The 11,059-nt window shown below is 40.6% G+C and overlaps 1 protein-coding gene across 4 annotated transcripts in view; it reads right to left on the reverse strand.

Moving 5' to 3' along the window:
• Nucleotides 1-11,059, reverse strand: part of SLC12A1 (solute carrier family 12 (sodium/potassium/chloride transporter), member 1) — an 88,520-nt gene that overhangs the window by 46,031 nt on the left and 31,430 nt on the right. For all 4 annotated transcript variants that reach the window (XM_010839541.1, XM_010839540.1, XM_010839542.1 and 1 more), the window contains exons 11-15: nt 9,124-9,275; nt 7,871-7,978; nt 7,454-7,577; nt 5,353-5,454; nt 3,044-3,199 (exon numbers count right to left, since the gene is read on the reverse strand). In XM_010839541.1, coding sequence (XP_010837843.1) covers nt 3,044-3,199; nt 5,353-5,454; nt 7,454-7,577; nt 7,871-7,978; nt 9,124-9,275 — 642 coding nt within the window. The remainder of the gene's footprint in view (nt 1-3,043; nt 3,200-5,352; nt 5,455-7,453; nt 7,578-7,870; nt 7,979-9,123; nt 9,276-11,059) is intronic.

Below are 11,059 nucleotides of genomic sequence, written 5' to 3' on the forward strand. Positions count from 1 at the left end.
ACATCAGTCCTTCTAATGAACACCCAGGACTGATCTCCTTTAGGATGGACTTGTTGGATCTCCTTGCAGTCCAAGGGACTCTCAAGAGTCTTCTCCAACACCACAGTTCAAAAGCATCAATTCTTCAGTGCTCAGCTTTCTTCACAGTCCAACTCTTACATCCATACATGACTACTGGAAAAACCATAGCCTTGACTAGATGGACCTTTGTTGACAAAGTAATGTCTCTGCTTTTTAATATGCTGTCCAGGTTGGTCATAACTTTCCTTCCAAGGAGTAAGGAACTTTTAATTTCATGGCTGCAATCACCATCTGCAGTGATTTTGGAGCCCCCCAAAATAAAGTCAGCCACTATTTCCCCATCTATTTGTCATGAAATGATGGGACCGGATGCCATGATCTTAGTTTTCTGAACACTGAGCTTTAAGCCAACTTTTTCTCTCTCCTCTTTCACTTTCAAGAGGCTCTTTAGTTCTTCTTCACTTTCTGCCATAAGAGTGGTGTCATCTGCATATCTGAGGTTATTGATATTTCTCCCCGCAATCTTGATTCCAGCTTGTGCTTCATCCAGCCCAGCGTTTCTCATGATGTACTTTGCATATAAGTTAAATAAGCAGGGTAACAATATACTGCCTTGACGTACTCCTTTTCCTATTTGGAACCAGTCTGTTGTTCCATGTCCAGTTCTAACTGTTGCTTCCTGATCTGCATACAGATTTCTCAGGATGCAGGTCAGGTCTGGTATTCCCATTTCTTTAAGAATTTTCCATAGTTTGTTGTGATCCACACAAAAGCTTTGGCATAGTCAATAAAGCAGAAATAGATGTTTTTCTAGAACTCTCCTGCTTTTTCAAGGATCCAGCGGATGTTGGCAATTTGATCTCTGGTTCCTCTGCCTTTTCTAAAACCAGCTTGAACGGCAGGAAGTTCACGGTCCACGTATTGCTGAAGCCTGGCTTGGAGAATTTTGAGCAGTGCTTTACTAGCGTGTGAGATGAGTGCAATTGTGTGGTAGTTTGAGCATTCTTTGGCATTGCCTTTCTTTGGGATTGGAATGAAAACTGACCTTTTCTAGTCCTGTGGCTACTGCTAAGTTTTCCAAATTTGCTGACATATTGAGTGCCACCAGGGAAGCTCTCTGTCCTCTATTTTGATTGTGGTGGTAGTTACAAGACTGTAAATTTGTTAAAACCTATAGACTGTACACTACAGGGGGTTAATATTAATATACATAAATTATGTGAACGTACTGTGTGTGGAAATACTTGGTATACTGGGTACCAAGCCTTGTGTCGAGAACTTTAGGAGTCTTTGTCTCTCTTGAGTCCCTTCATGGCCCATTGAGGTTGATACCACTAAGCCCCATTTAGCAGAGAAAGAAATGGCAACCCACTCCAGTATTCTTGCCTGGAGAATCCCATGGACAGAGGAGCCTGGCAGGCTACAGTCCATGGTGTTGCAAGAGTCGGACATGACTTAGTGACTAAACCACCACCACCATACCTGTATTACAAATACCATACAGTAATAAAGAAAAACAACAAAACCAAGCTCTTCAAAATAGTTACTACCTTCTCTTTTCTACTATACTTGTGTAGGAAGGGTTAGGAGCATGTGAGGGTGGCCGAGGGTCTGTCTGGCCCTTGAGACTGGACTGCCGAATACTGTACTCCTTAATCTCTAGCCTCTCCAAGCATCAATCCCTTTCACTGGGTCTAAAGATAACATCTGAAGTCCAGATCCAACTGAATGATCAACAGCACCTTCTTGCTGCTCCAGATTCTTTAGCATGACATTTAGGTGTCTTGTTTACCTGGCCCGACCTACTTACCTTCCAAGGCTCACCTCAGGCCCCTTCTCATCATCTGAGGACTCCATCATGCTAAAGGCCTTTGGGTATGCTGCACTTAGTCACTCAGTTGTGTCTGACTCTTTGCAACCCCATGGACTGTAGCCCACCAGGTTTCTCTGTTCATAAGCCTTGGCAATCCTTAAATATGCCTGATACTTGCACGCTTCCTAACTTTACTCACACTCTTTTCTTCTGCTTACAGTAGCCATCCTTGGCTCCATCTGATTAACCAACCCCTAGTCTCTTGCCCTTTTTTTTTTTTTAAGTAGAGTATTTGTTCATTCAACAGATATTTATAAGTACTTACTGAGTGACTGACCCTGGGAATAGAAGCCATGAACCGGGGAAGTTTTCTTGGACAACGCTAATCACAGTTAGAGCTTCCCTGGTGGTAAAGAATCCGTATGCAATGCAGGAGACTCTGGGTTGGGAATATGCCCTAGAGAAGGAAATGGCTACCCACGCCAGTATTCTTGCCTGGATAATTCCATGGACAGAAGAGCCAGGTGGGCTACAGTCTATGGGGTGGCAAGGAGTCAGACTTGATTTAGACTAACAATAATCACGGTTAGTCACTTCCTCTCCTTTTTTCAGTAACTTGTTCATGTCACTCTCACGGTTCTTGCTATACTGTTATATAGTTAATTGCTTATATGTGAGTCTGTGCTTCTTGAGGACAGGGATTATATCTCATTTATCAGATATAGAAGGACTATATCAGTGGAAAGCTTATGGGGTTTGGTATCAAAACACTGTGGTGGATTCATTTTGATGTTTGGCAAAACTAATATAATTATGTAAAGTTTAAAAATTAACTAAAATTTAAAAGAAGAAAAAAAAAAGTTTATTAAAGGAAAAAAAAAAAAACACTCTCATTAAAATATCAGCTGCTTCACATCCTGATGGTCACCTCAATGAGTGATCACTTCTTTGAACTCAGGTTTCTTCATCTCTGAAATGTGACCAATAATACCTAACATACAGCACTATTGTGAGAATTAAATGGTACACAGTATACAACAGGTGTTCAACAAGGGTAACTATTGTATTATCATATTACATTATATTATTAATATGCGCCATACACATGGCCCACCTAAACACAGGAGGTGCCACATAAACATGTGTTGAGTGAATGTATAGTTAGAGAGTGCTTAGGAGACCCTCTCTGTACAGTCCTTCTTATCCTACCTGGCTTCTTGTAAGTCACGTATATATAGAGGAAGAACTCAATGACGTAGGTGATGACAGCTGCCCACCAGTTGATGACAAACATGACCGCACAGCACAAAACGGCTCCAAAGAGAGACACCCACATGTTGTAAATACCATATGCAGGTCTCCATCCTGAAATTAAAAAAAAAAATCTATGTGCACAAGAAAAATTTCCGCACTATACCATCATACCACTGTGTAGTTTTAGACTATAGGTAGTTTTTTTTTCCCCTAGCATAAAAAATCAGAACTTTTAGGTCAAGTTCCTAACTCTGTTATTAGTTTTCTGTGTCTTGGTCCCTGGCTTATGAAGATGTAATCACACCAAAAAGTAATGCTGTGACATGTAGGAAATGTGTCACTGGTGGTTCCTCTACACTTCCTACATGCCAGGATTTCTTCCCAAACAACGAAACCCTAAGCATCTGGTATCCATGTCATCAAGAATTGAAAGGAGGCAGGAGAGATGGAAAGAGTGGGGAACAGCAGGGCAGGGGGACACCTTAGTGGCTCAAGAAAGAGGAGGTTAAGATAACGGGCTTTTTCCTGCGGAGAAGGCAGAGCAGCCATCAAATATCATCCGCTACTTTATACTAGCTCTTCTTTTACCCTAAGAGGATCATGCTTGCCCTTTCAGAAATAATAATCTATGGCAAAAGAGGGAGACATTTTTCTGCAATGGCTTTTTAAACCTGATACACTAATATATCATACATTTTGCAATGAAAATATACAGTGAGAAATATTTTCATACATGCACGGGGGGTTACTGTGTTCTATTAGTTCCCTGAATTGAAAGAAGCTGGGAGACAGTACAATCAGGGTAAAGAAGCTGACTTGAAGGGCACATTTGGTCTGTGGGTAAAGAATCCGCCTGCCAGTGGAGAAGACGCGGGAGATGCAGGTTTGATCCCTGAGTCGAGAAGATCCCCTGGAGAAGGAAATGGCAACTCACTCCAGTATTCTTGCCTGGGAAATCTCAAGGACAGAGAAGCCTTGCGGGCTATGGTTCATGGGATTGCAAAGAGTTGAACACTACTGAGTGTCCACGCTCACACACAAAGTATATTTTTAAATTTGGAGTTGCCAAAATACAACAGAGCTTTCTTTCTTCAGAAGCAATTTCCAAAATGGCCACAAGATGGAAATCACACTACAAGAACATCACTGGAAATGCATTTATTTTTCTCTGTCTGTGTATGGGTGTTTGTGTGTCAGAGAGAGAAGGAGAGAGGAGAAAGAGAGGGAAGGAGAAAGAGAGGGAAGGAGAAAGAGAGAGTCATCTTTTGGGTTTGGTATCCATGTTATCTCTGTGCTTTTCTAGGCTTCCCCTTTTCCCGCTTCCTCTTTCCTCATTCCTTTCCATTCTTACCCCTGCCAACCTCTATTACTTCAATGTGTTTTTAAAAAAGGAACACAACATGGCATGGAAGCACACATTTCTGGGATCTGTCATCTTCACTGACTAGAACCTCCTGTTCTCTGCTTAAAACAAGGCAACAAAACAGAAACAAAAATTCTTCTGTAATCTTCTGGAGCCTAGTGGCCTTGAGTAGATGAAGGCTCCCCTTCCATCTGTATTTTGGCAGGAGGTTTTCCTAAGGAGGTTTGAGTTCCTGGCATACCCTAAAACGTGAAGATGTGTTTATATCCTTAACAAAAGTCCTGGTAGTGAAGAATTTTCTACTCTCTTCTGATGGAAAGGCGAAAAAATTCGAATGGCCAGTGGAAGCAGAGAAGAGGTGAGAGGTGACAAAGATAGGGGGAGGCTCTTTGGTGTGAAATTTTGCACCACTTTAAACAACAGTCTGAGGGGTGCAGGGGTGTCACCAGCTTCAGTGTGAATCGGCACTGACTGCACTCAGCAGGTAATTATGGGAACTACTCATCCTTCTCTTCTGCACCGTGGGCAGAAAACAAATTGACAGTAAGAAAGTTTCAAATATATACATTCATTCCACTTCTGTGGTCACTTTCACCCTGGAAATAAGTAGTGGTGTTTTTCTACTGCTGCAATAAATGTGGTTTCTCTTGCAATGAATAATTTATTGCCGCAGGAGAAAATTGACTTTACGGTTGGTCAAAAAGGCTGTTGCTCAAATGATTCTTTTTCTATTTCAGAAGTCGCCCCCCAACTCACCAAAAGAAAGTGAATTACACTGCCCACTAGGATATAAGGAAACATATAAACACAGATTCAGTGGTTTTCACTGACTTATTTCATCTTGTTGAGATGAACGAAGTGGTTTGCTTTGGTTTATTTTAGTTTTGAAAAGTCAACTTACCTGGAGATTTGGCATAAGAGGCATGAAAGCAGGAGAAATTAATAAGTGCATATGAGGCCAGGAAAAAATTGGAGATGATGGGAGCAATGGTGTTCAGTTCCGCTGTGAAGGAAGCAGAATTGAGTATGTACATATGAGTGATGAGACCAGGGGCTGAACAGCTGTTACAGTCTGGAAGTTTGACTTTATTTGGAAATTGAAACCATAGCTAGCATCTGTCAAAGTTTAAGAAGGTTGTGATTTTTCTTTGGGTCTGCACTCATTTGAAATGTATTTTCAGCCAAAGTTTCTGTAAAGTAAGAAACAAGAAAACTCACCAATAAAATAGACAATCAAGATCTCTACCCACAGAAAATTCAAGTGGAAGTGGATAGAAAGTTTGGAAACCAGATGACAAAATTCTCTGTAGCTCTTGCAGAGGTACCAAATCCAGGGCTCTTTATCTGCTTTGTATACCATCAAAGGGTTTCTTAAGTGCTTGAGTATTAAAGAATCCGCCTGCCAATGCAGGAGATGTGGGTTTGATCCCTGGGTCAGGAAGATCCATTAGAGAAGAAAATGGCAACCCACACCGGTATTCTTGCCTGGGAAATCACATGGACAGAGGAGCCTGGTGGGCTACAGTCCATGGGGTTGAAAAGAGTTGGATACGACTTAGTGACTGAGCATGCATAGAATCAAAATGTTCTACAGGGTGACAGGTTAGTTAAATACCTGTACATCAGAACCATCTAACAGGATATATCTCTGCATATACCCAGCTTGCTCTCTCTGACTTTCAGAATTTTTGTTAGTCATTCCTACTTTTCTATATCTCTAGAGAGTTTTACCTCTGAAGGTTTGCTGAAAAAAAGTTTTACCTCACTAGGTAAATATCCAGTATGGTTAAATCCTAGCTGGGATGTTTACTCTATGATATAAAAAATAATTTAGAGATGTTCTCATTTATCTGAAGATCAGACAGCTATCACCTTCAGTGAAGAAGATGCAGGTGGAAGCTGGGTGTGACTGTAGAACATGGATGCCAGCAAGAATGTAGGCAAAAATAGCTGTCACAAAGCTGGCACCATGAAGCTAAGCTACTGGGTTCTGAAAGAGTGACATTTAAGACTATTATTTAATGTATACAATTTTTAAAATCTGGGGCTATTTGATCACTTAACTGAAGTCTAGGACAATAATTGAAGTCTTAAAGTTTAAATTATAATTGAAACATACATGCACATAATTACTTTTTCATTTTTAAAAAATCTAACAAACATAGATTAAAAAAAAAATTAACCAAAAAGTGATTATGTGTAGACATGGAGAGTCATATGTTCCCCTCTTCAACCTTGTGGAAATCTTATGAGGATGTGTGAATTATAGTCACTTCCTGAGTTTATGGGATGAGGAGAAGCCCTCGTTGTTCAGCACTACTGCTGAATCTGACTCTGCTTGTCTATGCATAGTTACTGTCATCCTTGCCTTCTGCTCACCTGCAATGGTGGTACCTTAAGGAGGAGTGAGGAATGTGCAGGCTAACTTTGAGGTGTGTGTCTCTTTGAGATTATGTAGCTGTTTCTATATTGCTTAGGGAGAAAGAGCCAAGGTAAGTGGTTCTCAAATATTAGTGGTCTATGAATTTCGGGAACTTGTAAAAATTCGGATTCTTTATCACCAGAGATTCTAGCTGTGGGATTGGGTGTGACCCATCCACAATTTTCCAGATCCACAGGTGACCACATTTTGTGGTCAGCAGACCACATTTTGAGAATAGACATTTCAGCTCTCCTGCTGGCGGCCAGAAGATGTAAGGACAGGTGGCAGCTGGAGGCAATGTGGGATTAGACAGTATCAGGCAGGTCAGAGGAAGGAGTCAGTTGCATTTGGTTGGATGGATTTCCAACATTCAGATTCAAAGAAGAGATTAAAGTCTGAAGCCCACCTCAAGTCCTCCAAGGCCCTCCACACACAAGGATTTCTCATTTCCTTCTTAGATTGCAATATTCCCAAATGCAGTATTAGACATACAACAGATACTTTCTCAAGGTCACAGGAAAACCCTATGAGTAATCGGAAGAATTTGTTGGCTTTCAGTAAGAATAAGAAAACTACAAACCAATAAGAATGAACGCCATGGCTATAACAAAAGTGAGAAAGTATCCTCTAAGGGGCTCATTGTTCTTCCCATATCCCTTTGCAAAGAACTGCAGAGCTTTGTAGATGTTGTCCTTGCACAGAGCCTAATGGAAAAGAGGAGAAATTCGTCATTTATATCTATGCAGAGTCATTTTCCCTGGGCTATTCAAACAAGAAGATTTGGGGAAAAGACAAAGTGATACACAATATGAACACAAGTTAACACTGCAGTTTATCATTCTTTATATTATTTGAATCGATCTCGACTATGTGGCAGACATAGCTTCGGAGCCAGATGCAAACATTAAACTGTTTCAGAAAATGATGGAAAATGATCACCGGTGAGAGCGGATATCTCAGGGGGAGGGAGAAGCACGTGCTCTTATGCCTATGTCACCTGGAACACTTTGGGCGCGCTGACGAGGGAGGCCAGGGCCGAGGAGAGTGTTGCAGAAAAGATCCCAGCAGTGATGAGGGGGCCAAACCCTGACACCATGCTCATGACCTTGAGGAGAGAGGTTCAAGTAAGGAGACTCATCCAACAGAGTTAAAACAAAAATTTGAGCCAAATTTTAATGCAAATGCTTCCCTTTCCACTTTCTGGGGTTTCGAATCTCTTTTGTAAGCTAATTGCTTCTAATCAGATGTTTTCCCCCCTGCTTCATTCTGAGTTCTTAATAGTTGTTTTTTTCAAAATGGAAATGCCTTTGTTGTTGCTGTTTTTGGATAAAAGGAACAAATGCTCACCACAATATGTCCAGAAGATACTGGAAAGAATAAACAAGGAAATTATTTCAAGAATTTTTATATTTTTCCCCTCTGTCCTTTCTGGGCATCTGTTTCTTGGTCAACGGGAAATTCTATCCAGCAGAAAGTGGTATTTTAATAAAGTCTGGGGAGGGACTCAGCTGTTTACCAATCTTTTTAAAAGGCATTAGCCTTTCTTGTTCTTCCTGCACATAGAAGCTTTTCAAATCTTTGCTTTTCCTGTGCTCATTAAACATAAGTTTAGGTCTGAGACATGATGAGATTCTATCAATTTAAGTCATGTTTGTAATAATGACTTCAGCTGAGTTAATTTCTCTTTGTTGGTTATTAAAATAGATGAATGAAGCCTTCACAACAAATTTGCTTCTCCTTCTGCTCCCCAATCATTCAGGCAAATTAATATGTTTTAAGTTCCATAGTCTCGCCAACTTCCCTGGTTCCTTTTCCCCCTCACTCTTTTTCCCGCTCTGCCACTCACAATTCCCCGCTTGGCCTTGTCCTCCACACACTCCAGGACCATCACAGAGGCTTTTCCTGAGTGAAGCCCAGGCATGAAATGTGTTCCAAGTGCTAACTAATCGAAGTCTCTCCATCTGCCCACCAGGAAATCTTACACGATTGATTGGAAGATGCATAATGGCGGGCAGTAATCTTTCCCTGGGTGATGCAATTCATACAACTGCCTGTTCTCTCACCACCACAGTGAGTGTAACCACATAATGAATGCCTATAGGAGTCCCTTTCCTCCCACACAAATTATTCCTTGCTGAATTAGAATCAGTCGATAACCAATCTGTTGGAGAGTCAGAAGTTTCATTACACATGATGTTCTAAAAAATGGAAGCAATAGCAGTAAACGTTATTAATTTTTGAAGTTCAAACCTGGAAATTGTTCATCAGCCCATACTGACATGGTTCATGTCGACATCTTGAGAAGTCGTAGCCTAACCCACAGGCTGCTGAACCATTGCAGTTCATCCCAGAAATGATGGTGTCATTCACGCTCCCAGTGGCATCTCGGACCACACAAGCCCCTGGGAAAACAACAAGGTCTGTCATTTCTTTACTTGAAGGGTTCAGATATCCCCCAAAGACTCAAGCAGAAAAGAATCTTCCTGCAATGCAGGAGACTCAGGAGATGTGGGTTTGACCCTGGTTGGGAAGATCTGCTGGAGGAGGAAATGGCAACCCACTCCAGTACTGTTGCCTGGAAAATTCCATGGTCAGAGGAACCTGGTGGGCTAACAGTCCATAGGGTCACAAAGGGTCAGACACGACTGAGCATGCACACACGTTTTTCTTCTGAAAACATACTTAGTTTAATTTGACCTATCCTGTCTTCATGGTCAATATTTCCTCTGACGTGACACCTGAAAGTTCCCATCCTCTGAGGCCTGGGAGCGGCCCCTATCTCTAAGGTGTCCTTGGGTGGTTAAAGTCCTAGCTTTCTGCCTGCCTCTGTAAGATGCTTGGGATTGAGACTTCTTTCCTTTTGGAAGTACACATAGCAGTGCTTTCTTTGCACGTAATATTTATTCAATTCAGATTTCCAGGTTAATGCTACTGATTGGGAGCTTTTCAGATAGAAGGATTTATTTCCTCATCTGTGAGAGAACCAAGGGATGACATTATTGAATATTAGTAATTAAGAGAGCTGAGCTCTTATTTTCAACTAATGGTATTCTTTGTATAATTTCTTAAACCATTATAATTTTACTTTTATAAAATTTCAATGGTTTAAATGATACAGAAACTATTTGGGGATAAAATGTTAAGATTTCCTAGGTAATATGTGCATGCATGCTAAGTCCCTTCAGTCATGTCTGACTCTGTACGACCCTATGGACTGTAGCCCACCAGGCTCCTCTGTCCGTGGCATTCTCCAGAATTCTCCAAGAATACTGGAGTGGGTTGCCGTATCCTCCTCCAGGGGATCTTCCTGACCCAGGGATCCAATCTGTTCTTATCTCTCCTTTACCACTAGAGCCACATGGGAAGCCCTTCCCAGGTACTATTCATGGTCAAACTGCTATATCAAGTATTTATCTCAGTGTATTATTTTTGTACCTTTGAGTTAATTTCTGTTATTTTCTATAACAAACATCCTATGAACATCTTTGTGCATACAATTTTTCTTCTGTAATTTGAAGTATTTCTTTAGGATAGATTCCTCAAAATGGAGTTGTGTGCATTTTAAAGATTCTTGACATATATATTTTAATTACTGATTTTTCTTCTGAATTTTTCTAACTGTATTCTCTGCCATTATGTATTTGACAGGATTATTGAGATATGAATATAGCTGTGAAATATATATATAAATTTTTCTGAACTACTTTAAGGGTAAATACTTTACAAACTAAATGCCAATCAATGAAACTGTTCATTTTGCTTTTCAGTCTCCAGCCAGATGAGTTCTCATTCCTTGCTAGTTATTTTAAGAGACATTCCAGTAATAAATATTAATGGGAACTCTCAATTATAGAGTTCATACTCTTTGAATTTATACCCTTTGAATCAAGGAAAGACTTAAAACTTACTGAATCCTTTAGTTGAAAGAGTCATTTAAAATGATCAGTGCAGGAACCCTTTCTATATAGCCCTGAGAAGTGGCCTACCAACCTCTACTTAGATACTTGAAATTGCGAGTGTTGGTTGGTTACTAAGCAAAACTATCCAGTCCAGATTTTACCTCTTTGCACTGTTCATTTATGCTGAGCTGACTTTTAAAAATCTTGTGGTTTCATGTCTGCATAATCAAACTCCCCAAATTCCCATGAAGCCATGAGCTATTATTTGCACTAATGACAGGCCAGGG

The sequence above is a fragment of the Bison bison genome, unplaced genomic scaffold, assembly GCF_000754665.1.
Source record: "Bison bison bison isolate TAMUID 2011002044 unplaced genomic scaffold, Bison_UMD1.0 scf7180017864118, whole genome shotgun sequence".
In the NCBI taxonomy this organism is placed as follows: Eukaryota; Metazoa; Chordata; class Mammalia; order Artiodactyla; family Bovidae; genus Bison; species Bison bison.